Source organism: Hoplias malabaricus, chromosome X2 (assembly GCF_029633855.1).
Source record: "Hoplias malabaricus isolate fHopMal1 chromosome X2, fHopMal1.hap1, whole genome shotgun sequence".
In the NCBI taxonomy this organism is placed as follows: Eukaryota; Metazoa; Chordata; class Actinopteri; order Characiformes; family Erythrinidae; genus Hoplias; species Hoplias malabaricus.
Window position 1 is genome coordinate 14,276,979 of NC_089819.1, and position 26,126 is coordinate 14,303,104.

Sequence of the window (26,126 nt, forward strand, 5' to 3'; positions counted from 1 at the left end):
TTACTTTTATCTTGTGGGTAACAAAGCTGCAATATTACATATGACTCCATGCCAAGGAAATAAAACTGAGCATGGTGTTTTCAAATAATGCCGGCTGTAACTATTAGCTGAGCTAGTCCATTAGCTCGCCAACTAATAATACCATAATAGTGGTGCAGGCCTCTCAAAATATGAATTGCTTCATTTAATGTTTAATATATTTCACACAACTTGCAATTAATATCTAAACAGTGTTAAAATTCTACCATGAATGAATTAACTAGGGTTCAACCTTGCTTTGGAAATCTAGAACTGACATGGTATATTGGAAGTGATTTGGAATTCTAGAAACTCCTATGGAATGTTGGAATAGATTTGGAATTCTGTAGCAAATTTGAAAAGTTGGAACAGATTAGGAATGTTAAAATTGATTCTGAATTCTAGAAATGATATGACATTTTAGAACTGGTGTGGAATGCTAGAACTTATTTGGAATTATAGAAAAGAGTCAGCGTGTTATTACTGATTACGAATTCTAGAACTGATTTGAAATGTTAGAACTCATATGGAATTCTAGAACTAATTTGGACTGTCAGGACATGGTTTGAATTCTACAACTGGTTAAGTATCTTGACACTGATATGGAAGTCTAGAACTGATTTGAAATTTTAGAACTAATTTGGAATTCTAGAACTGGTTAAAATTTTTGGTTTGGAATTCTACATTTTTTGGAACATTACAGTTAATGTGCAATGTTAGAATTAACAAAGAAACAATAATATTTTCAGTTATTAAAATAAGTTCAATTTAAGATGATAAACTGAACTGTTTCCTAATGATTCAACATAAGGTAATCCAGCTGTTCTGGGTTCAGATATTTCCTGTATACTATTTGTAAATGTAGTGTACTTTGTCTGAAGTGTCATACTTTGCTATGGCTGTTGTCTCCATATCGTCCCATGATGTTGACTCTGTGGCAGTTCTTATACCAGAACGCTCCCTTGTATGAAAGAGCACAGTTGGTGACGGCAATGTCGTTGTCATGGTCATAAGTTGAGAAGGGTCGACCGTTGTGGTACGTCATTGAATCACCTGGGAAAGAGGATCAGAGTAGTATAATTATTATAATGGGAATGTCATGATCAAATTATTATTAATAAAATGTTTCCCACTTCTACTACTCCTACTACTCCTACTGCTACAACTACTACTGCTGTAAATCATCATCTGTTTCATTGCCTAATTATTAGTAAATATTAGTGACTGTAGATTTTTGTGTTTATTTTTCAGAGAGAATTTTACCTGCAGTTCCACTGTATCCTCCCACATGAACCTTGTACCTGCTCCGAGGCTCAGACACCGAGAACTTATCATACTGAGCATAAGCAGACTCGCCCTTATCTCTCAGGTCCACTCTCAGCTCATACTGACCCAGAGAGGTGATCTTGTGCAGGTTAGCGAGACCTGGACACAACCATGCAGAGCAAAGAGATTAGCCTCAATATCAGTGTGACAGTGCACTTACATTATTACGTTACGAATCCAGCAGCAACCGTATTAAGGCTCATGGCATACATTAGCATTGCATTGTCAACAACGGTCCGTACCAAGCCAGAATTCATCGTTCAAATCCCCGAACCCTGCAGTGTAGTTCCTCCAGTTCCGGAAAAAGTCCAGTTTACCACTCTGTCTTCTGACAAACACCTGGAAAAGAAAATAATATATTGTTAAAGTTAACCCACAGTTTCACAAATCACAAGAGTGTGCTATAAACAGCACATTTTTGGAAAAAAATTGAAAAAAATGCTTTAAGAGCCACTGTTAAAACATGTCACCCAGTCACTCACACATTCACTCCTATGGACATTTTGAGTAACTAATCCTCCTTCTAACATGCTTTGGACTGTGACCTGATATGGGAATTAAAAACAAAAAAACTAGAACCTGAGTGTGATCTGATTTACTGAAGAGAGATGAATGCACATGAAGTGGTATTTTGAAGATGCTTGGGTAAATGCTTTGTTGGAACAGTGTATGGCAGCATTAACGGTACAATGCTACAATGCAGTACATGACATGGGTGATATTATATATTCAGTTCTGGCAAGTGGTGTGAATTTACTCACCAGCCAGCCACCTCCGTCTGTGGTCATGTCACAGTAGACCTGCAGGGGCTGGCTCTCATCTCCACGGAGATAGATGGTGTAAAGATCAGAGGTGGTGTCTCCATTTAGCAAAGCCTGAGAACAGTCCTTAGGGTGTCTGTACAGCACTCCGACTATAAAAAAACACAAAGTGAGAGAGGAGAGTTAAATACATTCGAGTGTGTATGTCCCATTTTATTACTGTAATCAAAGTCTGAAAACCTGGCTCTCCATCTCATAAAATATCCAGATAACCCTTTATAATTAGTACGTAGAGGCCCTGGCTGTTATCCAGTGAGCCTTTGAAAACAGTATGCAATTTTCAAATATACAAACACATGTAGAGCATTAAAAGAGCACAACTACTGATAGGTATACAGTCATGAAAAAGTTTGTGCACCCCTGTATACATACACCCCCCCCCCCCCCCTTATTTTTATATGTACAGTGGAACCTCTACCTATGAACTTTCGTTCCAGGACCCAGTTCGTAAGTGGAAAAATTTGTTTCTCGAGTCGATTTTCCCCATTTAAAATAATGGAAAAGCAATGAATGTGTTCCACCCCCCCACCCCCCCACCCCTTTTTGCACTGATGTATGTTTACAAAACTCTCAAATTAGTAAAAAAATACATGTAGCGTTACTAAAAATAATAAAGAAATACAGTGGTAACGGTTATAAAAAAGACATAAAAAAGTTTTAAGTGGTTAACTACCGCTACCTTGAAGACGTGACGACTGGCTGGAGGAGTAACACAGGCACTGGCTGTATGACGGGAGGTGGGGGGTGGGTGGAATAATGGAGAGTAGGCGGTGAATGTGGGGAGACGAAGCGTAGATACGGCTTAACGTAGCACGAATTTCAATGTCTGCTATTTACACTAATGCTAAATTGCTAAAACTACAATTTGCTAATCTTAGAAGCTCACTCAAGTCTGGGCGCTGGGAGACTCGCCGATTGGGGTCAGTGGCCATTTCCAGCCGTCGGCTCGGCGGAGGCTCGGGTTCGTTTAAAAAAATATTCAAATGCCCAGTTCGTATCTTGGAATGTTCGTTAGTAGAGGTTCCACTGTATTATATTATTTGTCACTATTAAATTAAAAAAAAAACATAAAAAGATAAATTTTATTGCTCTTTCATATCCTACGTTCACAAAAACTAACATTGAAATCACCATCTTTAAAACATCTAAACCCAAACTCACACATGCTTTTGGATAAAATATCATCCCCAAGGACAGAATGAATTGATGAACGTGGTTTTGCAGCACTTCTTCTTTGATGAAACTCAACGAATGCAGTGACTAATAAAATTCTTCCCACTTGCCATTTTCAAACTACTTTTGAAATTGTTTTGGTTATTTATAGTTGAATTATATGTCGAATTTTCATTTTTAATACTGTGCAATGGTTACCATAAAAGGACAAAAAAGTGGGCAAATGTATGAATTTTGAATTACAGTTTTGTGTTACAAAAAACGCTTTAAAATGGATTTGTAGCATTAATTCCAGGAGTGTGTTTCTTGGCCAGTGGTTGACATGACGTGGTCAGTGTGTATGAACTCACTGGTGGTAAAGACGGTGGAGATAATGCGGCTCCTCATGGGTCCAGAGATGGCCTGCAGACGGATGCTGTACTCAGTGGAGGCGCTGAGCTGGCCCATGTTGTAGGAAGTAGATGTGGGGCTGAGGACCACCTCCTGAAACAAAACGGCACAATCAGCTACAGCCTCCCATTTTCTAATACAGCACTTGTGCATTGTTAGATACATTACATATCTGTGTCCACTGTGTACACACAGTTTGTATAATCGCTGTGGTAGTGAAGCAAGTTAAATGGGACAATCGGAAGCAGCTGAACATGAGCATAATTTCACCAGCCATCATCTAGAGCAGTGAAACAACCTCCAACATTGAGCTGTGGAGCGGTGAATTGTGATCTGGACAAACCCTTCTCTGCGTATGTTTAACTCATGTTAGTGCTAGAGAGGTACTGACCCGGACTGTTCCGTCCACAGACTCGTAGGTGAGGATGTAGCCAGTGATTTGTGCTCTTGGTGCTTTCCATGTGAGCATAGCACTCTCTGTCTGGATATTACTGGCGGTCAGGTCCTGAGGGGCATCCACATCTGCAGCAGAGGACACACACTTAGCACTGGCTTCATGGTAATGCATGTTTTTCACTCAGATTAGTTGAACATGAATTATTTAAATGTAACTGAATAAAAGTAGATTTTCCCTTAATTTAATAACTGTATTACAATTTAAAAATACTCAGAAAATTACAAACAAATAACTATATTAATACAGAACTACAGCAAAAGTGTCACCGAGTCCCCATCATGTAATCATTACATTTTCAGGTGAAGACATGCTTTGAGGTTGGGGTTACAGATAAGCGAATAGTACATATGGAAAACTCAATGGTAAATTTTAACAAAATGAATGGAAGTCTATGTAAGGTCCCCACAATTCACAGATACAGGACAGTATGTGTAGGTGTGTGTGTGTGTGTGTTACCTGTAGTGAACTCTGTGGAAGTGGCAGCGCTCTTGGCAGATTCTCTCACAGCATAAACTTTAACAGTGTACTCGGTGGCGGGGATGAGAGAGTTCATCTCAAACTCCACTATGTTTCCAGACACCCGCTCCATCACTGGAGGAACTGCAACAAACATGTTCATCACCATCAAAGAGAGGGTTTAATCTAGAGCTGGTACTGTAGGTCAGATCAGGGTGTTTACTGCACAGATGAGTGTGTTCTGGGTGTCAAATCCACCCGGAAAGAAGGGCTTGAACTTTATAAATATTGACAGCTAACAGAGTTATATCAAAGAAACACTATGCTGAAGTGTTCAGGAAGCCAGGCCTTAGGGACAGACTCCCAGCTGGGGCCTCTGAGCACATTTCCAGGGATTCTGAGACAATAGAGGGCACGTAAGGGGCACACATTTCTGATTTGTTGGCCTCTGAGCCATAATCAGCAAAGCCTCCAGCAATAAGAAGCACTGCCAGGCCAAAAAAGCCACGCTAATGTTCTAAACTCACTGGCTATTTAAGCTCCACCGACCATACAGGTGCTCATCATAGTTCTAGAACTACAGCCTGTGATCCATCTGTTGCTCTGCATACTTTGTCAGTTGTCAGTTGGCTAATTCTCAGGGCTGCAGTGACATTGACTTGGTGTTGGTGTTGGTGTTAGTGTGTGTTGCACTAGTAAACATGGATCAGACACAGCAGGGCTGCTGGAGTTTTTAGACTCTTCAGTGTCACTGCGGGACTGAGAATAGTCCAACAACCAAAAATATCCAGCCAACGGTGTTAAAATGCACAGCAAAGACCACATAGGGTTGACCCGTAGTGTGGGGTTACCAGTGTCTGCGCTGTAGGTGATCACATATCCGTCCACTGTGGCGATGGTGGGCTGCCACAGCAGCAGAGCCTCTGTGTCTGTGATGTTGACCGCTGTCAGACCCCGAGGCTTGTCCAGAGCTGAGAGGAAACACACAAATGGTTTGTCAAATGGGTTACTCGCAGTCACACTAGAACCACACCTGATGGAGAAAGTGATATTTTCACGGTTTAGTCACATGGCTAAGAACGTAAGTGCTTCTGGATCTGAAGGGGATTTTCATCACTTTTCCAATAATCAAACAGTGTAATTGAACCGCTATGTTGTTGCGCTTTATTCTAGAGAAACTAACATTATCAGCAATGTTTACAGTGGTGTGGAAGGACATCAGAATAGTTCTGAATTACTGTTTATGTCTGAAGTCAGTCTGAATTTGGTGGCATTCCCCTTTAAATTGAAATCAAGTTGTTTTCAACTGTGCCTCGAGTCTTCCCTTCTCGTCTGTCTTCCAAGTATTAGTTTACAAACCTGCTTCTTTTCCTTCTCCCATATTTCATTCATTTACATATTCTTAAAGGGTCCATAGCTGATATGCACAAAAAGGCCAAAATGTGTGGACACTTCCTCTTCTCAGATTTTCTTCTGAAATTAGAAAAGATGTGGTTTCTGCTGCACCATCACTGTCTTCTCTTCTGTGAAAGCTTTAGATGCCGGAACATTTCTGTGAGAAGTGATGGTTTCCAGCCACAAGAGCCTTAGTGAGGTCAGGTTCATACCCTTCATGCCACCACTTCACATCTCAAGCCCACAATCCGGTGTGAGCCTTTTCATTCCATGTTTCTCTATGGAGCTGGACCACCAGAGGGCGGTATAGAGGTGCTCCTCAGTCAACTAAAGATAATCAGTGACACCTGTGTTTGCCTCTGTGTAAGAGAAGCTCTCCCTCTGCCTGTTGCTCAGCCTCAGTGTTTCTCTCTTTAGAGTGGGTTACCAGGCAGACCGGTAATTTGATATAGATCCTTGGGTCTTTCTCATCTTTCTCAGTTTTAACCCTCTGATGCAATGCTACAGTTTAGTTTTCTCTGGATTCTCTGGACTGCCCCTTAACTCTCAAAAGAGACACTGCATAAATGACAAGGGACAGAAACTTGCTGATGATGTTATTATCATTTCACTGGGTAAAGCTTTTGTTTTTTTAAAAGTATTTTATTCATTCATTATCTGTAAGCGCTTATCCAGTTCAGGGTGGCGGTGGGTCCAGAGCCTACCTGGAATCATTGGGTGCAAGGAGGGAATACACCCTGGACGGGGCGCCAGTCCTTCACAGGGCAACACAGACACACCTACGGACACTTTTGAGTCGCCAATCCACCTACCAACGTGTGTTTTTGGACTGTGGGAGGAAACTGGAGCACCCGGAGGAAACCCACATGGACACGGGGAGAACACACCAACTCCTCACGGACAGTCACCCGGAGCGGGAATCAAACCCACAACCTCCAGGTTCCTGGAGCTGTGTGACTGCGACACTACCTGCTGCACCACCGTGCCACCCAAAAGTATTTTATACTAATCTCAAAATAATGTATTGAAAAATATATAAGATATTGAGAACATTAACGAGGAATTTATTTGCCTCAGACTGTATAATATAAATATTAATGTGTTATAGTTTATATTCCTGGCATGATTTTAATTTAGTTCAGTGTAAATATGTATGTAGGGATATGAATGTAGGATATTTGTGTTTTGAATATATATTGGTCCCTTGTCAGAGTCCATCTTATTGTCATTCTGCAAAGATGTGTTATGAGGGAAAATAAGCAGTTGCCCCATGGCTCAGTGCTACATTTAAAACAGAACATTAGCGCTGTAAATACACACACAATAAATACAGTGTACACAAATACTCTCTACACTACTCTATACACATGATTTATACTAAACACTGAGCACTTTAGCAGAGACAAGACCAGAAGAGCTAGATCTGCGGTAATACCTTAGCAGGCGTGAATGTGTATAATCAGTACACTAAGGGACCTATCCCACATCAGAGTCATCAAGTTACATGAGACTGTAGGGTGTGTGAGTGTGTGTTTATACCTTGAACGTCTGTGCACATTAGGTGCTGAATTTCCACTACTGTAAAGTTATTGTGTTGCAATGTACTCCACGACGTGTAATTTAGATATACCGTGTAAGGGCCGTTACCTGTTGTGACTCTATCAGAGCCTGGTTCACTCTCTTCCAGTCCCTTTACTGCTGTGACGGTCACCTGGTAGGTCACCCCAGGGGTCAGGTTGGGCAGCACAGTGTGAGAGTCTCCTCCATCAACAATGATAGTCATAGGACTGCCTACAGGGGGCGATAAAGAACCAGAGTTGATATGCTTGATGTGACTGGTTCATGCTAGCCAGGTTTTAAAGGCACAATCATTCATTTTCTGATCTTATTCTTGGTTATCGTTATGAATAAACCTTTTCACTCACACCTAGTCTTTACTAAGCCTATTTTAAACATGGCTGCTCCCATGTGGAGAACCCTTCAGGGAATACTTTCTTTTTTACTTTGATAAAATGTGTGAGTTCAAATGAGAGTTTAGGGCCGAGTGAAACAGGACAAGAATTGGGAAAAAGGCCTTCTTCTGACCGCACTGGACGCCAGTGGCCACTAGAGGGCAGTCCTCTCTAATAAAACTCCTTTGGAAAGCCACCGTAGAAGAAAGTAGTGAAAACTCTGATGTGTAAAACAGAAGGATTTGATGGATGATGTGCAATACCAGGCCACAGAGTACTGAGGATGTACTGGCATGTCCTTCTGATCTGAAAACCTGAAGATACCGCTCCCACGCCAGAAAGGACACTGTGACTGTGTGGGAGATTAATAACCTGTCATTATCTGCTAATATATCATATCAGCTTTCATTCCTCAGGAGCAAGACCTAAAAATTGTCTTCGTGGTCCCTGAAAGTTTGAAATGATCTAAAAATCTGTTTAAAAAAAATCTCTCCACTTTATTTTGTCTTTGCTGCATATCATCGTTATTAGAAAAAACATTTATCTCCAATTAGGTGATTTTCTGCACATTTATCATAATTTCCAGCTCTAATGTTCCACAAAACATTTATCCATAATCATTTTCCTGTGTGGCCAGTTCTTTTAATGAGTTGTATGGGGTCCGAGAGCATTTATTAATTAATCAATTGTCTGTAACTGCTTTTTCAGTTCAGGGTCACTGTGGGTCCGGAGCCTACCCGGATTCACTGGGTGTTTCACTTTCATTTCAAACCGTTAGAAAAAAACGTTAGCCTCATTGTTAGGAACGTGAGTCACGTACAATCTCACAATACGATGGAATGAACAGGGCTGGCTGAAACATACTTCTGTGCTGTATTATAGAACATATATAAATAAATAACCTCAAAACAGAGAAATTGTTACACAGGTGTCTGTAAATGTTAAACTGTTTCATATTACTGTGCATTCAAAACATATTCATATAAATGAGCTCTGTGCTTATTGACTGTCTTATACGGCTCCTCGTAAAAAAACAAAACAGCCTTAAACACGCCTTCTTGAACACTGCTGCAGGAAGGGGTGGAGCTAAACGGCTGTGGATTTAAAAGATGAGCATATATTGGTTTTCATAGCATCAAAAAAAAAAAAGATTAACAATTAAAATATGGATTCTGTGAACTGGGGATTGAACTGACAATTTTGAAACTTCTAATAGTGTCTTTCATGTTTTAATTTAAGAAGCAAATAAGGGCAATCACGAAAAGTGACAGCATAATAACGTGTATATAAGGAACCACAAATCACGAGGAGGCCCTGAAATGTCCAATTAATGCAAGAGAAGTTAAAGAAATATTAAGTCACTTATATTCTGCCAGTGATATATTACAGTGGCTGTGTTGTCAGCACACAGAAAATGTTTTTGTCATCTCCAGGTCTGCTACTGGCCCCCTTGAGAATACTCAGCCTACAGCAGCCCTCAGATGGCGGAACACTTAAACATTATGAAATATGATTCTTCTTAGAATAGCCATGAGCACAAAACAAGCAAAAACATTCTCTTTATATGCTTCCTCTGATATTATTTTCCAGATTTCTGTTGTTTGTTTCACTTCTGTGGAATTTTAATATAGTTACAATGTAATAAGTCCTAATACAGTTATTACAAACTTACCACCCTGAATGGGAACGTAGACAACCCTGTAGCTGTCCACACGTGCCCGGGGCACTGTCCAGTGAACGGTGGCAGATGTATCAGTCACTTCAGAAAATCGGATTCCCTTAGGTGTCCCCAAACCTTCCAGGAGACAACACAACACACAAAACGAAAAACACAAGGCATTAAATTAAACACTGGACCATTGCATCCTGATTTCATGAAAATGAAATCCCCAGACATTTCCAAACATGGAGAAACTAGAAATGTTAGACCTGATCATTGCTGCCACTGTTTAAAATACAACTGACTATGGCACAGATCAGAGCATTGAGGTTAATATTGTGAAAACCTACAGATGACAAAAAATACACACAAAGAAGACAGGCCTCGAGGCCATTTGTCAACGCCGAGCCGTAGAATCTTGGGTGACACACATGGGGAGATTAACTTGCCCCATTACAGGAGCACAATGGTCAGACATGGCAGCGTCACACTCAAGAGGAAAGAGAGGCCCCCTGGACAGAGCCGGACGAGCAGAGACAGAAGCACATTCAGGACAAACACACAGCAGCTTGCCCCATCCAATGGGTAAAAGCCGTGACTAGAAACAGTCAGTTAAAGACATCAGAGCAGGAAAAAAACAGACGATAAGAGAGGTAACGGGGTGCACTTGAGGATCCTGAGTAACTCTGTGAACTCTATGATCATTATTTAAAGACTGTGATTGGGTTTTTAGATAAACACACCATACAATCTCTTACAGAAATGCTTTAGGTCCCTGTACTTATAAACCAGCAAAATAGTTTCTTTATGTTATATTTTATAACATCATTGTCCACAGAAAACACGTGTCTCCAAAACAGTAACATTACTGTAGAAGGAATAACCTTATTAACTTTCAATGAAAGTCAAGGTTAAAAGATTTTATCCCAAGTGATTTTGGAGCATTTCTATTGGTCCATTCATCTTTTTTCTTTTTCTGTGGCTTAATACTGTTAGCACTTTGGGTTATTGAAAAGTGCTTTATTAATAAAATGTATTATTATTATTATCATAACATTTTCATAGGATGTGAAGGACAGCTGCTGTGTTCAAATGATGTAGTAAACAAAAAAGCAACAAAAATGGAGATACATGTTTTTCTTTGGACAGCGGCGATATACTACAGATTGAAATCCTTTTCTGAGTGTGGTCATATTATTTACAACGTACTAAGCAGCATCAAAAATCAAACCAATCTCGGTTTTTGATCAGAAGTGATTTTTGTTAATGATATCTTCAACCTACTGCACAGCACTGGACCTGATTTTTAATGTCTGAGTTTAGTTCAGAAATCATATGGCATTTTGAAGCTTTCCAGTCCAACTACTAATTTCTAAGTATAGATCCAGCCAAATCCAAACTTGCAGGTCAAGGCATACTCCACGACCAGAATAGGGAGCTTGTCCATTAGAGTAACTCAGGATCTACTGCAGAAATTGCAAGGATATAGATAAGCCACACAAGTTAAAGATTTGCTCCTGACACAAGGCACTCTTTGGCGCAACACGTAAGGTTCCCAACAACTGGACAAATATCAGTCTGAAGTATGGGTTAGTAAAGGGCCGTAGGATACAGACCTCAGTATTAAATGAATTCTGAAGAGGTTAAGTACAGGTTAGGTCACGACGTCGCCTTACAGCAACATCACATTCAAATACCTGTGTGAGCTTCACCCGAAATGGGCCGGAAGTTCCGTCCAGCAATTATCCCATAGAGTTCTACTTGGTACTCTGTATCCTCCTCAAGACCTGACACCACTTCTGACCTCAGGACTCCATCTACCCTCATCTGCTTTGACTCGGCCAATCCATTGGAATCAGTGATTTTGATAACAAAGGTCTCAAAGATGTCTTCTGGGGCTGTCCATTCCAGTGTAAAACCATCCGGCTTGATGTTGGAGATGAAGAGATGGTTCACTTCAGGTTCAGCCTCTAGACGTACAAAGGAATACAGGTGTTCTTCCTTCTGTAGTCTCCAAACATGCTCTTAACTGGTTATAAAAGCAGTCATTAAGATTTTCCCCACCCAGGATCACACCTGGTCATGTTGCATGCTTCCCTGAGGTTAGCTGATGTTACGTGAGTCAAACCAGAAGAACATGCAAAGAGGAAGGCTTGGAATGATGGGATGATTAGACTGTTCTTGGACCTACATTTATATGTGACATAAGTGCCTTATTAATGAACATATCACCACTGTTCAGTTAAAAGCATGTATCTCCATTTTATCCAATTATTAGTTTTCTATATCATTTGAACATTGCAGCTGTCCTTCACATCGTGTGAACTTTTCGTGATGAATGAACCAATAAAAATGCTCCAAAATAGTTTGGAATAAAATCTTTGTACATGGACTTCCATTAAAAGTTAAGAAGATTTTTTCCTTCTTTTGTAAATTTACTGTTGTTGGAGATACATGTTTTTAATTGGACAGCGATGGCTTACCCTTTGATCTCTTTGTGCAGTAAATTGGCTTGTGCTGACTGAGCAAGGAAACCACAAGAATGTGGCATTGTTTTTTGAGAAAAGCAAAAATAAGCAAGTTAAATGTGGTGGTAAATGTGGTAAGCATGGAAAACTAAACCCCAAGAGTGATCTGTACACACAAAATGATCATTCAGCAGCAACAGAGACCCCTACTATTGCCAATAACAGTGGGTTTTGTATTAAAACCCAATGATATTTTCTCTGATCCCTTTGCTCTCCAGAATACCATGCTATTACCATCACATAAATGTGGTTCCATACATAAAGTCTCACCATCCTCACTTTCCAAGTCATCTGAGGTCATTAGCATGATGGAATATGATCTGTAGCAACCTTTTTTCCTGCTTAGCATAAGCTTTCCTCTGCACATGGATAGACATAGAAAGAGTGAGTGTAAAGAGATATCCTTTGAAGTGATCCATAATTCATCATGTATTGTTGGTGGGGATTACTAGCATGACTATCATCATCATGAGAAGCCTAGCAGCATAATCCTCTTTATGTCAGTCAAAGGAACAGCAGCTAACAGTGAAACAACCTGAAATATTAACTTCTCCCTGCTTTTGCCAATGGAACACCATCTGAGCCCTACATACCACTCAATATAATGACAGTGGCTTTTTAGAGAAGCATTGTTTGGAAAGCGAAGTACCCCCAACCCCCCCACCCTTCGTTATTACAGAGAAATGATATAGAGGCATGAAGAGGGCCATTAGACCCAACACATAATGGATTCATTGAACCAGGGAGTCTAAGTAGTCATATAAGTGCTTCAAATCACTGCTGCAATGTCAATGTTTGCTTGCGTTAAGGGAAGGTAGTTCAGGTGGACGCTAAGAGCACCAAGACGACTAAATATCTAATAACTAAACTCAATTTTTGGCATTTTTTAAAAAAAAAGATATCATGAGTAAATCACCTTTTCAGTGGTTGTGCACATACATTTGCTGATCTAGAGCTCCTACCAACACATAAATTGTGAAGCAAGACCACCCACTCAATTTTGGCCTAATTAAAAAAAAAAACTATTAGCCTTACAAAAAATGTGCTGCTTAGAGTGCAAAGGTTTTAGGACTCTCCTGCCTCCTCATCAAAGGAGAAAAACCCCTACTCTTTGTGTTCATTCAGGAGCCTTGCATCTTTGAAGGTAGGTTTGAGTAAGAAGCCAACAGTAGCTTGTTCATTGTTCAAATGTAATTGTCTGTAAGTGAATATTCAGTGTTTGAATTACCACAGAAACTCATTTGTAACTGCAGTTGTTTAGACATGTAGCCTTTGGTCTGCGTTTATTTTCATGCAGTTAGCTGTCTCCTGAATTTATAGTCATTTCCACTTTAGTAACTGTCTTAATGTAACAGTCACAGAACAATTCCTCAGAGCAACACAGAGCAACATCCTCATCTCTTTCTATGATTTTCAATATTCTGAAGTCTTTCCACTATCCTAACACCTCCAGATGCTGTTTCTCTGCTGTGCCTGAGCAACCGAGGGAGAGAGGTCCTCAGCCAGTTTGGGCTGAGACACAGTTTGTTTCCCATGTACTGAGCTAGTGCTGTGTACAAACATTGGACATTTTCCCAGTATGCCAACAGCAAAGAGAATGGAAATGGTGTAGAAATACATTTCTGAATTTTATAAAAAGTGTATTGGATTAAGAGTGAATGTGGAATCAATATGACAAACTTTAGGGAACCAAAAGTGCTTCCTCTATGATATCAAATATAGATCACTCACAGCTCAGATGTTGGAAGATAGCATCCTATGTCTGGAATAGCATTGTAGTATTGACCCTGTTGATCTAAGCAGGCAACCAAACATTCCACAGCACTACGATGCTTAAGATTTTTCAGGTGGATGCTAAAAGCAGCAAAAATATTAAGTACAATGAAGTGTGAAACAAAGCAATTCTGCTACAACATCATTTATTGCAGCTCCATTGGTAGAAGGTCTTTTCATATATAGCTTCTAAATCCTGGAACAGCATTCCAGACCTAACACTTAATGGATTCCCTGAACCAGCAGGTCTAAGTAGGCATATAAGCAAGTGCTCCAAAGCACTGTCAACGATTTCTCTGGTGGATGCTAAGAGTACCAGGAAGACTAAATGTAGAATACAGAATGAACCAACCAAACAAACACAGCACTTTGTGAAATCATGGCTGTCCTAAACTGAACCCCCTTCTTCAGCAATTGCTATAACTCTTCTGAACACTGCAGCAAAGAGTGGGCCTCCAAACACTTGACCACACTGGACCCCTTCTTCCTCTTGAACTTGGGATGACGTGAGAATTGCGAGCTATTTGTTTGCGAGGAGAAGAAGTGGTTGGAAGGGAAACTCAGCGAGGACAAATCCTGGGGAGCTGTCACTCTTCATTAGTATGGAGCAGTGGTTCGAGGGAACTGTCAGTAGGAGTGCTGGGGGGGTCTTGTATGGATGTTTTAGAAAGTGCTAACATGTGGTAACCACAGATCGTTTTCATCACGCCGGTCTCTGCTAAATCTCTCAGCTCAGACAAAGAGCAGTCTGTTCCTGGAGGAGGAGCAAGGCGCCAACTAACCTGCAAAAAAAGATGTGGTCAAAGCTACAGCTAGCAATAGCTTAGTAACCTGCCAGGTCACGGTCTACCAATGTAGGGAATACAACTGTGATAATGGTAGCGCTCTCTTAAAGTTGAGTGATTCTTGGGCCTATAGGCTTAGAGACGTAGGAAAGAAATGAATGTGGATTTCTGTTTCCCAATATTTTCCATTTTCCCAGGATATAAATGAATTCCGAGTGTTTGATTTTATATTCTGATCTTGAGGTGAAGTGTTTTATATATTAACCAGAATGTGAAATCTGCCCCTAACCCTACACTGTAAAAATTCCATAGATTTTCTGGTGAAAAACAGCCAAACAGTAAATGACAGTAAAACTCAAAAACATTTGAATACAGTTTCTGTGTTGTGAGTGAAAGTGTTTATAATAAATATCCAGACAACACTGTAATGTTTGCACGTTCTCACGTTTTTTGGGGGAGCTCCCAACATGCCTTGCAGCTCCACATTCTCTGTGATATTTCAGGATTTATTCTGGGATTTTCTTTTTGTTTCAAGTGTTGTCACTGAATCTCTGAAGCTTATATATTGTGACTGTATATTTTACGGTGAATTTCTGTATTTTTACCATAAACTTTACTTTTTTACAGTGGAACTCTGAGCCTAAGCATGAACCTAAATCTAGTGAATGTAGTGACACAATGACACCAAAGGGCCAGATCTAGTTTGTTAATTGTAAAAAACCTACATTTTAATTAATCATAGCATATAAATGTTGTGAATATCTGGGTGGCTCTTTTTAGTAGTATATATGTAATACAAATATGCACTGTGGCAGTCACAGGAACTGCAGATCAGAAAAGCTGCCTCTGAGTTAAAGGGAACATTTGTGATTATGGGCAACTGAAGTTCTCTCTGGTTTGTTTACGTTCAGGATCTCAATCTCTTGATGTTTGAGGGAAAAAAACGACTCATTTGTATGTGGCTGAAGTTTAACATGTCTGTAGGTTTTTCTCATTGTTTGAACTACCACAGAAACTCATTTGTAACTTGAGTTATGTAGCTTTGGAGGGGGCCAGTCCTTCACAGGGCAACACACACAGTCACACACATTCACTCACACCTACGGACACTTTGGAGTCTCCAATCCACCTACCAACATGTGTTTTTGGACTGTGGGAGGAAACCAGAGCACCCGGAGGAAACCCACGCGGACACGGGGAGAACACACCAACTCCTCACAGACAGTCACCCTGAGCGGGAATCGAACCCACAACCTCCAGGTCCCTGGAGCTGTGTGACTGCGACACTACCTGCTGCAGCACCATGCCGCCTGATCCCAAACAGTTCATGCTTTTCAACATTCAGAGTTCTCTCTATTTTATAAAAAAAACTCCAGAGGCTTTTGTTTTCTGCCATGAGCACAGAGAGAGCAAACCTAGTATACCAGAGATACATGTTTGTTTGTTTGTTTGTTTGTTTTTAGCCATTTACTGACACTAGGGCTTTGTAAACACATTAAAGCAAGCGAATATAACCTAAAATCTAATGATAAGACCTCTCCTGAACTTTATAAATAGTAATATTTGTCATAAATGTCGCCTTTAACCAGATAAAATGGTCATGAATATTTTGTCTGAGACCTTCTTTTAGATAATTTCAAGAGAATTGTCAGAGAACATATTTGTCTTGAAATGTATTTTGGAAAGTCATTCTGAAAGTTGTGCAGACAATAATACCCCCCCCCCCACCCCCAAACAGTTATTCTCAAACTGTTCTTTCCTAGCATTGTTTTAAAATCAGATAAAAGTAATATATTTTGGCTTGGCTTATGCTTATGGCTTTATTTTATTTTAGTTTTTTTCATCTAAAGAGCGCTGTTTAATCTTCCTGATGCTTTAAGTCTATTTCTTTGTAAAACTCTTTGAGATTTTGTCACTTAAATGAAAAGCACTACGTAAATAAAGAAATAAGTGGAGCCTGTAGTTTGTATTTCGTCTAATTTCAGCCCAATCACTTTGCCTTATTCATCTCACCTATTAGCATGCACACTCGCGAGTCTGCCACCACCGTGGCCCCTGCAGCCACTGCTTGATAAATGCCAAGAAAATGTGTGAAAGTGAGAGCTGGAGAATGAGTTGGAAAACCGCGGTCTGCATACTGACGAGAGCTTTCAGAAGAAATGACAAAAACTCCTTGGGATCACTTCCCTGGCCCAGCCGCTGCAACCCAGTCGGCAGCTTTATTTGCTGAGTAACTGAGCAAAGCCAAAAACGGCTGCTCAGAGCTAATAACCAGCAGCAACAACGTAATGTAGTGGAGCTGTGGAGATGTCACTGACATGTTTACTATTTATCCAAGGAAAAACATGTATTGTCATTGTGCTCCGTCTCAGGAACACATCAACTTCACCAAGGATGGAGCAATAGAAATGCTCCAAAATTATTTGGAATAATCTGTGGTCACATCCTTTTGCATCTATCTATCTATCTATCTATCTATCTATATATATATGTGTGTGTGTGTGTGTGTGTGTGTAGAGAGAGAGAGAAAGAGCGAGAGAGAGAATGTATTGCTCATTACAATGTTTACAACGTTTTATTTAATTAAGCAGGTCTCTGCCTGTAATATAAATTTTTTGGAGAGACGTTTAGCTACTTCTTATAAAGTCGTTCTATCCTTGGACAGAGGCTTAATTTGTGTTGTCATTAAGGTGTTGATATCAGTGTTTAATCATTGTGCACTGCTATGCTCCCAGTGCCTGCTGTGGGCTATGGGCCATTAAAAATAAAAGGCTATTATTAGCTTGACTTTGTCTGTAGGGCTTAAATAAAGCTGTGATGGTGGAGGGAGGTCCTGTATGGTGCACCTGCAGGCTTTGTCTGTGATTAGTGCAGGGCTTCATTATGCTCTCGCGCAGGTGTGCTCTCAATGTGAACATGCTCCAGCTTGCTTTGGGCCAGGAGAGTGGACTAAAGCCTTCAGATGTGTGGGGTCTACAAAAGCGGACGTGTAGAGGATGGTTGTGGTTAAAGTAGTGTGTACATCAAACTTTTTTAGGGGTGTAGCGCTCTTAAAAAGTGTCCATGCTCAAAACTATCATATTGTTTCCTATCTTTTGTTAAAAGATAGAAGCTGCTTCAGGCTGTGGATGTGTGGTTTTGTATGTTCCCATTGGACATCATGGTTAAAAACAACCCTCAACCTGGGTAAAATCATAGTTCTCCAGCGGAGAATAAAACTTCTATTATCCTACTTGTCAAGCCATAATCAGGGCCTTTGTAACTATTCAGGCAGAAGTTTGTGGACATTTGCTGGTCCAACATTTCCCCAAAAATGAAGGGTATTAGTAACAGTCTTGTCCCAGCTTTGTTCAGTTTGTAAAGTTTAGGCGTTGAGGCTTTTTTGCTCACTGAAACACACCCCTGCACTCTACTAGGTTCTCTTTTCACCCTGGAGATCAAGTAGGGCCTCATGACTGTCAAAGCCTAATACACACTCTGTCTACTGCATGCTGGTAGACTAAAGACTATAAAGAATAGATGTTAGCACTCTATGAGTTATAGAGCATCTTCAGGCATTAGTTTTGTTTTGGAACTGCTCTGTGAGTATGTGTTAGTTGTTCACAGCAAATTTCCAAAGAAGAAGAAGGTGCTGAAAGGAGACGTGATGCTCCCGCACCCTAGTGGACGGAGGTACCTGTGGTGGCTTCAGCAAAGACGGGCTCTAAGAGCTTTCCTCTGTACAGTCCATAAAGCGTGATCCTGTAGAAAGTGCTGGGAGAGAGGTCAGTAACGGCTAATCTGAACTCCTGACCAGAGAGAGTGTGGTTCTGGCCATCAGAGAGGCCATCAGGGTCAGCCACCTCGATCACAAAGCCCTCAAACTCCCCTCTCTCCAGCCCCCAGGAGATATTGAAGCTGTCCCAGGAAACCTCAGTGACGGTGATGTTGCTAACCAGTGGCTTTTTACTGTCTGGATGATAAACAGAAGACGTGTGTCATGAAGAGTAGAGAAAAGGAGAGGAGCAGGCGGAAACATGTGTTGAGGTGTGTAACATTTAAAGGGAAATACAGCAACAGCAAGAACACAAGAGGGTGCCATAAAATGAACGACAACTCAAGATTCCCAAGACAGGGCTTAAATGGTGGGTGTACAAATAGGTTTTTCAATGTTTTTGTGTGACGTATAAATGTAAATCAAACATTCACCAGCTCTTTGTCTTTTTATGGTAACGGTTGCATATTAAAAATGGTAATTTCATTTAAAAAAGCAAAACTCACATGGATGTTTGGATACAATATTATACCCATGAACATAACAAATCCATGCACAGTTTTTTTTGATGGAACTCATATTGAATGCATGCATTTTCCATCTAATTAATTTTTAGTTAATTGTTTGTTGGATATAACAACGTGTCAGTTACCATTAAATGACATGTGGGGCAGAATATTTAAATTACAATTATATGTCACACACACACACACACACAAAGAGGCAATGGGCAGGGATTCAAAGAATAACCATGACTCAGGGAGGTGGTCTTCAGCATCTTCCTTCTTGAGTGTAGTCTTCGTTACAGTAAGAAACAGTCAACACATTTAAGAAGATCACCGCATGTGAAAGAAATTGCTATAAACAGTGTATGGTACAAAGAAAACTTACCGTTTGCTGTAAGAAAAAAAAAGTTCTCCATGTCTTTGCTAGTTTCATTAACCTCCATTTCATCAAGGAGACATTCTTCTACAGTCTTCTGAGATGTTGGCTCTAGCAGCTAAAAGAAATAAACTTACCCCAATCCCCTGATGCTTCACTCAGGACAAAGCTGAGCTGAGAGGAAAGCTGAATGTTTTTTTTGTGGGATTAAAGCATGTACACTGCACACCGAGCGACTAGTGAGCTGCTCTGGACAGCTCAGCATTCTTGTCCTTTCTTGATGCCCTCAAAGTTAAAGAAGAAGTCATCAAATAAACCCCTAAAATCTCTTCTCTGTTCATCAAAGTGACAAATTACATTCTCAATAAAGGTCCAGTACCTTAGCCATGGTTTAGATTCATTCAGTACAGATGGATCTATGAATTTGCAACTAGACACTGCCCCTATCTCCACACACCCCTCAGCTATTTGCCTTCAGCTTGAAAGCCTCACACACAACTTGACAGCATTGCTTCCTATGCTTTATGGCTGCTGCCCATTTGAGAATATCTAGAACACTGCTGATTCAAAGCAAACATACTCAGCCAAGGCATATTTATTTAGTTGTTTTTCTTGTTGTTAGCATTTGAATGAACCCAGTCTTGTGCTTTTCATACTTTTGTCTGTAACTGTTAATGACATGTAATTGATTAGAAATGCTGTTCATATTCTTCAGCATATCATTCTGAGATGAGAAGCCTCTCCTGGAAAGTGGAATATGGCTGAGAGAATGTTGAGTGTGTTGAGGGCTGCAGGCTTTTTCCCATAATAGCTGCTTGTTCTTTTTTTTTACTGGTCTTTTTGAAACATCAACACAAATAACAAAAGGTCTGGGGGAAATCACGTGTCCTCTCTGTGAGTAAAAAGACTAATAAACATCTGTGAATGAGGCTCTCTGGTTCAGTTCCAGCTGTTCCATGCAATAAGAACATCTGTCAGTTCAGAGTGAAGTAAGGGTGTGTGCCCCTGTAAAGACTGTGGTGATAAACAGGCTCATTCGCAGTCACCCTTTGGTTTTAGGCCATGAATCTGACCAACAGCGCATTCAGGCACTATATATGATCTTATAGAGGGTAAACATCTTAAATCTGGTCATTATATCTAATATTCTTCATTATGAAGTAGCTGCAAGAAAACACTAAGACTATTCAACCCATTTCTTGTCAGTTTGACTGGTTTCAAGTGATTTACAGCTAGAAATCGTGATTTATTCCAATGCAGAACCATTACCTCAGATGGAACTGACACCACAATTATATTGTTGCCCTGATATTAACCAAATATGAAATTCTATTAGATAAAATGACTTTAAAACAAGCAAAAACACAAAGGAATAGGTTGAATAACCTTAGAATATTCATACAACAGACTCATAATTCAATGCATTCATTAGCAAATCAGATCAAATATTAGATATTATAAACTGACTGGATTTAGGATGATTTCCATTTCTAAAAGCAGTGCAGCATTGCTATTAATGGCTCAGGGGTGTGGAGGAGGAGCCATTAATTACTGAAGGTCCTGTGTAGCCCACTTTTCAGCAGAAGTACGCGGACACTTCAAAAGGTAGGAAGCGGCCATGCGGCGTAATTGAATCACATTGTGCTTTGTCAGCATTCATGAGAGTAGCAGAAAGCTTTGGAGATACACCATTATCCTCTCAATGCACATTCAAGTGGCAAAATGCAGCGCAAAACAATGAGGATGGAGTGAATGACCTTCCCAGGCATCAGCTGAGAATTTCCTCACACACACAACAAAACCTCATATCTCCATTGTTGAGGGTTTTTTTTTTTTTTTGTAATTATTTGACAACACAGGCTGCCCTCTACAATGAGATGAATGGGCCAATAGAAACATCTCAGATTTCATTCATTCCTTTCCCATTAGCTTACATTCAAAACATTTAATAACCTTTAAATAATCTAATAAAACTTCCCTTGCAAATATACCATTTGGAGATATGAAGTTGTGAAGCAACAGTGATTATTTGCTTATGAAAGATAATACACTCATCATCGAAAAATTGTTGCAACCAGAAGGATTCACCCGACAGGAATGAAACTCGGTGTGTAGATCTGGCATCATGAGAAATGCGAATGATTCAAGTTCATGCTCAGCTCCGTAAGTAACGCAAGGATGAGCCTCATTGCTCTACCTGTATGACAATATAAGGTCATCCTGTTGCGCATGCTTTCCATTCTGACTCCTGCTGTTGTGCTGGTAGCATACTTTGCAAGCAAGGTCAGCCTAGGAGTAGAGTTGGAAACTATTCAATCATTTTAAGAGAGGTCACATCCTAGGGCTCTAGGAAGCCAGATTTTCTTATCAAAGTATTGCACATCATACTGCTCGTGTGGGTATTACCATACTTTCTTAAAAATAAAGGTGCAACAAAAGGTTCTTTGTGCAATGCCATAGAAGAACCACTTGAAGTTCCATGAAGAACCATGCTTGCTAATATGTTTAAATGGGTAAAGAACCTTAAAATCCAGTGAAGGATTTTTAAACTTTTAAAAGGTTCCTCAAACTCCCACCTCTTTAAAACAAAGATATATATTTTTATGGAACTTTGTAGCACCTTTATTTTAAAGAGCGTAGCACACTGTTGGTGGCAGTGGATAGAAGAGCACAAGCAGCAGTGACACAAAGGGATTGGGAGTCTTACACAAATCACAGAGAGGGAGAACCAATGAATTGCAGACATTCAGTGAGCAGTGATGCTGTCCCTGAGTCATCCTGGCACAAGTGTCAGACAGCTGCGTGATGCAGAAATTCATGCATGCAGACGGTTACAATGACTGCCCATAACATCAACTAACCAGTGGCCCTTACTTTGCTGATCACACACTCTGCTGAGCTATTCCAACAGGACAACGCTTGTCCACATACTGCTGCCATCTCCAGAGCTTGCCTTGAAAACACAGATACTCTGCCATGCCCAGCCACATCGCCAGACCTACAATATGCTATCAACACTCCAACCCTACCACAAAATCTGCAGGAACTGCGTGAGAATATTCAAGCTGCATGGGACGGATTATCACAGGACGCCATTAGGAACATTTCCAACTTCATGCGAAGACGTCTGACATGTTGCATTAGTAAACATAGCGGCCGACGCCATACCAGTAGATGCCACTTCTGTATGTGTAGATCAGTAAATATTGCCCATAACAGTGTAAACATTTTATCATTTCTCCTGGACATTTTTTATCTTCCTTCTGAATATCATCGCAATCCTTCTGTGTGCAACAATCTTTTGACGATGTGCATATATTTTAATAAATGAAAAGTCACATTTCTTTTGTAGAGATAATTTTCTAAGGTAAGAAGTAGTTTGTTTTTTAAATTAATTCTGTTAATATATGCTACAAGGCCACAAGTTTGTGGATATCCTTTGTCAATTTCATGTTATGGGTGAAGTACACAGACCCTCAGCATTGGAATATATAGCAGTGGACTGAATCCTGTGGACTGATTTAGCTCCACTTAGGATGAGATCAACGTCGACGGATGATCCCAGACTAACCATGATTACGTGGTTCCAAGAAATGTTCCAAAGTCTAATATGAAGCTTCTCAGAATAATACAAACTGTATCTTAGGCCAATACCATGTTAACATCTGGCCATATAGTGTGTATTTGTTAAAAAATATTTGGTGTTTCTGAGATTCTGAATCCACTGCTTTATGCCTGAGGTCTAGCCTTAACTTGGTTTGGAGGGAGACAGAATGAGTGACTTTTCACGACAAGCCAGAACCACCTTAAATGAATACTCCTTATATTTCAACCAAAACACACTTACAATAGAAGTCCCTGGGCTGTAGTTGGCCCATTGGTTATTGATTATAAGTGTATTTGAAGAGTTTAATTCCTAAATCCTGTATCTAAGAGTTCTGAATATGAAAACATACGCAAAGTACAGAGGTTTTGGAATTGTACTGCCTCCTTGACAGAGTCTGTCCAATCACAGCACTGGATCTGCCTTTATGAAAGAAAGATGAGAAATATCCATCCATCCATCCATTATCAGTAACTGCTTATCCAATTTAGGGTCGTGGGGGTCCAGAGCCTACCTGGAATCATCGGGCACAAGGCGGGAATACACCCTGGAGGGGACGCCAGTCCTTCACAGGGCAACACAGACACACACACATTCACTCACACACTCACACCTACGGACACTTTCGAGTCGCCAATCCACCTGCATCGTGTGTTTTTGGACTGTGGGAGGAAACCGGAGCACCCGGAGGAAACCCACGCAGACACGGGGAGAACACACCAACTCCTCACAGACAGTCACCCGGAGCAGGAATCAAACCCACAACCTCCAGGCCCCTGGAGCTGTGTGACTGCGACACTACCTGCTGTGCCACCGTGCCGCCTATCCTTTAATTATTTATCATTATTTATTTTAAAAATAAATATTTTTTAAATGATGTTTTCAGATCAGGAAGCCCACAAAAAACTGAATGGATTGTTTTTAATTCACATTTCGTGAAACGTGTTTTTCCCCCATTTGTGCTCTTTAAATGATTTCACTTTCAATTTTGGAATAAAACTCTTCATTCTGTTGAAACATTTGTCTGCTGATTTGGAACATGCAGCATAGACACAGCAGACCCCAGTCTGATTAAAGACCACTGGAGTATTCAGTTTAAGGACGATGTCTTTGTACAATGTACACATTTGTCCAAAAACTGAGCCAAACCCAAAATGGCAATTTATAATGGTCCTAACACCAAATATTATTGAGAATATTACAGGAATAAAAAGCTCACACTGCAAAGCCCATTGAGAATCAGCTAGAGGACTACTGTGCAGACCATGAACCTCTACACTCTCAGTAAAAGAGCCACTAAAGATACAAACAATAAGAGTGTACCTTTAAAGGTACAGCTGTGGTTTCAAAGTCCAGTTGTGTTCTCTAAAGGTACATTACATTCTCTTCTCCAGAAGGAGAGGAGAACATTTGCAATCTTTCATTATAGAACTGTATAAAGTATAATAACATATCGTAAGTCCTGGAGATGAAATGGGGCATATGAAATCAACACAGTTTTAACATCTATAATTATAACAGGCTAATGTACAGTTACGTTCCCTATTTAAAGGTACAGTTTCCTTGAGGGCACCACCACAGTGACATTTTTCTGACAGTGTAGTGTCTGAGCCTGCAGAGAGTGTGCTGATGTAACATCTGACCCAGTACAGACTGAATGGAAATGTACTAAAGTTCTTTAGCATTTGTTGATTATTATTAATAAGTTCTTGCTGATTGAAAGCCTAATATTTTGTCATTTTGTTTTGCATGGGTGTGTACATTAGTCATATATGTCGGTACACACATGTAGAAATGTGTCTCGTCCTGGACACTGCTGAATGCTTAATAACCACAAACGGCGGGTCCCCAGACACTTGAGCTGCGATCCTTGTAATCCTTTCAGCAAGGCGCCTAGTGATTGTCCGTGAGGATAAAGGCCCAGACCGAATGGCCTCCCTGCCCCCCACTCGGCCTCGTCCCACTCCACGCCAGTGGAGGGTGTACCCTGTTTGCGGTCGTGTCTGGAGCTGATAATGGTCACAGGAATGAACTCAGTGGGATAATAGTAGTGCAGATTTGGGGGATACTGTTTTAACAGGCCCCTCGGCATGGGGTCTATTTATCAGCCCGCCCCTCTGTTCATCCTGGTCAAATCACACAAAACCAGGGGCGTGGCCTCATTTGGACAATTATCACATGAATGAGCTTTGTGTTTGTGTGTGTGGAATATTCTCCATTTCTGGTAGCACTCTGTTTGATTAAACTTATAGGTGTTTCTACATCATGTTGGTAACATTATGTGACATTGTAATGTTACATAAACCTTTCATGAAAACTGACATAACTCTATGTATACATCTATAACAGCTTATTCCATTGTGCGCCAGTTTACATGAAACCTGCTTTAGTCAGTTTACCCACCTTTCATATGTTTTCCATATGTCATATCAACCCCCTCACGCCCCAAACCCAGTCACATATCCAGCTGATTTTTATTTTTATTATTTTTTTGTATCAAAATATTTAGTTTGGATGTTCAAGCAGCAATTTTAAATGCCACAAAAATGTCCTAATTATCCGTATTTGTTTAAAGAGTAAAACAAACCCACATGCTCTAGATGTGGGAGCGAAAGGGAGCTGGGGATGTAAAGTTGGAGCAGACAATGAATTCAATTCATTCCTCAGCTCAGCGTCTTGGCAGACTGGCTGACTGTATGGATGAAAAGATCTCCCTGGCCAAGAGGGTAGCTACCAGCGAGGACCTCGGATTTAATTTATAGAGCTTTGTACGCTCTACGTTCACACTCCAAATGAAATATTGACCATTTTTGAGAGGAGGGAAACCTGCAAAATATCAATCCCTCTAGTCACCTGGTGGCAGGGTGAATGAAGTTAGAAAGCAGATAAATTATTCTTTCTGGCCAAGAGAGTAAGGAAAGCTCTAAAATCCAGATCAATATAAAATTGACGGGTCTTCTTCTAAGGAAGTGAGAACTGAGCCTCTAAGTATTTCAGGACAGTCGTTGATCATGAATGCACCAGAGGAACAACCGTTAGTGCTCTGGCAAAAATCCTATAAAAAAACAAATGTTTTCCAGCTACATTTTGCAGTATATTTCTGTTGAATTACAGCTATTAGCCACACGTCACCGCCCCCCTCCAGTCATCAT

General features: G+C 40.4%; 2 protein-coding genes across 2 annotated transcripts in view; one reads left to right on the top strand and one right to left on the bottom strand.

Moving 5' to 3' along the window:
* LOC136676368 (NMDA receptor synaptonuclear signaling and neuronal migration factor-like) overlaps positions 1-1,828 on the top strand; it is a 134,122-nt gene extending 132,294 nt beyond the window's left edge. The window contains exon 20 of the mRNA XM_066653317.1: positions 1,270-1,828. The gene's annotated coding sequence lies outside the window, so the exon portion shown is untranslated. The remainder of the gene's footprint in view (positions 1-1,269) is intronic.
* Positions 1-26,126, bottom strand: part of LOC136676365 (tenascin-like) — a 59,830-nt gene that overhangs the window by 1,358 nt on the left and 32,346 nt on the right. Inside the window, exons 11-22 of the mRNA XM_066653312.1 lie at positions 18,411-18,686; positions 11,346-11,618; positions 9,661-9,783; positions 7,684-7,827; positions 5,493-5,612; positions 4,642-4,785; positions 4,120-4,250; positions 3,689-3,821; positions 2,106-2,257; positions 1,587-1,683; positions 1,282-1,443; positions 908-1,071 (exon numbers count right to left, since the gene is read on the bottom strand). Coding sequence (XP_066509409.1) covers positions 908-1,071; positions 1,282-1,443; positions 1,587-1,683; positions 2,106-2,257; positions 3,689-3,821; positions 4,120-4,250; positions 4,642-4,785; positions 5,493-5,612; positions 7,684-7,827; positions 9,661-9,783; positions 11,346-11,618; positions 18,411-18,686 — 1,919 coding nt within the window. The remainder of the gene's footprint in view (positions 1-907; positions 1,072-1,281; positions 1,444-1,586; positions 1,684-2,105; positions 2,258-3,688; positions 3,822-4,119; positions 4,251-4,641; positions 4,786-5,492; positions 5,613-7,683; positions 7,828-9,660; positions 9,784-11,345; positions 11,619-18,410; positions 18,687-26,126) is intronic.